This window comes from Morone saxatilis, unplaced genomic scaffold, assembly GCF_004916995.1.
Source record: "Morone saxatilis isolate NCDOM2014 unplaced genomic scaffold, NCSU_SB_2.0 Contig18, whole genome shotgun sequence".
NCBI lineage: Eukaryota > Metazoa > Chordata > Actinopteri > Moronidae > Morone > Morone saxatilis.
In genome coordinates, this window is record NW_023339740.1 from 470,212 (window position 1) to 471,322 (window position 1,111).

General features: G+C 40.8%; 1 protein-coding gene across 1 annotated transcript in view; it reads right to left on the reverse strand.

Moving 5' to 3' along the window:
* The window catches only part of usp48 (ubiquitin specific peptidase 48), an 18,310-nt gene that overhangs the window by 11,311 nt on the left and 5,888 nt on the right, over window positions 1-1,111 (reverse strand). Inside the window, exons 8-10 of the mRNA XM_035661916.1 lie at window positions 963-1,096; window positions 712-797; window positions 133-312 (exon numbers count right to left, since the gene is read on the reverse strand). Of these exons, the coding sequence (XP_035517809.1) occupies window positions 133-312; window positions 712-797; window positions 963-1,096 (400 nt within the window). The remainder of the gene's footprint in view (window positions 1-132; window positions 313-711; window positions 798-962; window positions 1,097-1,111) is intronic.

Here is a 1,111-nt window from a genome sequence, read left to right on the forward strand (position 1 = left end):
GATAAATAAAGTGTCTGTCTGTCTTACCAGTAATACTGAATAACAATAAGAGTGCTAGAACAATAGACTACATGAGGTTTCAATTCATTTCAGGACGGTAAAACTATACAGTGTACATTTTCTATTACTCACCGATGTCCTCCTCAATGCCAAGCTGCAACTTTTTGCCTTCCATCTTCTCAATTTCCTCATCATTGAATTTGTACCAGTCGCCAGTACGAGCGTCCTTCACATGGGCAATGTAGTGGCCTGAGTAGGCACTGATACCCCGATGGATCAGCACCGCACTCAGTTCATAAACACTGTTCTGGTCTGGAAGAACAGTCAGGCCAAACACACAAAAAGAGTCAACACGTTTAACTTTTCAAAGAGTCTACAACAAAAAAACTGCTGTTGCTAAGATAGTATAGGCAAAAAGGGCAGTGTATTGCCTAAAAAACACAAATTAACTTGTTGTGACAGCAATCCAGCACCCATACGAAGCTGCCCTGCTTTGCTCCTGATCTTTAATATTCTTATATATAATATTTCACTCTTGCTTTCTAAATTCAAAAGGACTTGGTCTTTGTCTTTTAAACTAAGAGAGAGAGAAAAAGAGTAGTGTATGTACTTTGTATCTTCTATAGCTGACACATGCCAGTTTGCACTGATTATTAAGTAAAAGTGCAGAATGTGTGTGTGTGTGTGTCAGAGGTTAATACGTGTTAATACCTTGTTTTCCTTCCAAGAAAGGCCCCATGTCCAGCTGCTCTGGAAAACTGATAAAGGTGTTGAGCTTCTTTTTGTGGCCTGTTTGTCTGGAGAAGACAACACTGTTAGTAAAATTGTTGTTCTCATACCAGTAAGGAGCAGACACTCATTTAAAAACTAATGAAACATTTGGTACATTTTGGTACTTAGGGTCATCAATAAGCACAGATGTTATGTCTTTTTACACAATACAGTCCAAAGTGATGGCTGACCTATCAAAGACAAAGCGCATGAGCTGCAGGTTGAGGGTTGGAGGAAGGCTGTGCAGTCTGATCCTTCGGGTGGCGCTCTGTTTACTCTGACAGCTCTCACAGAAGTAGCGGTTCTCCCCATCCAGCTTCTCCTCCTGCAAGAACACACA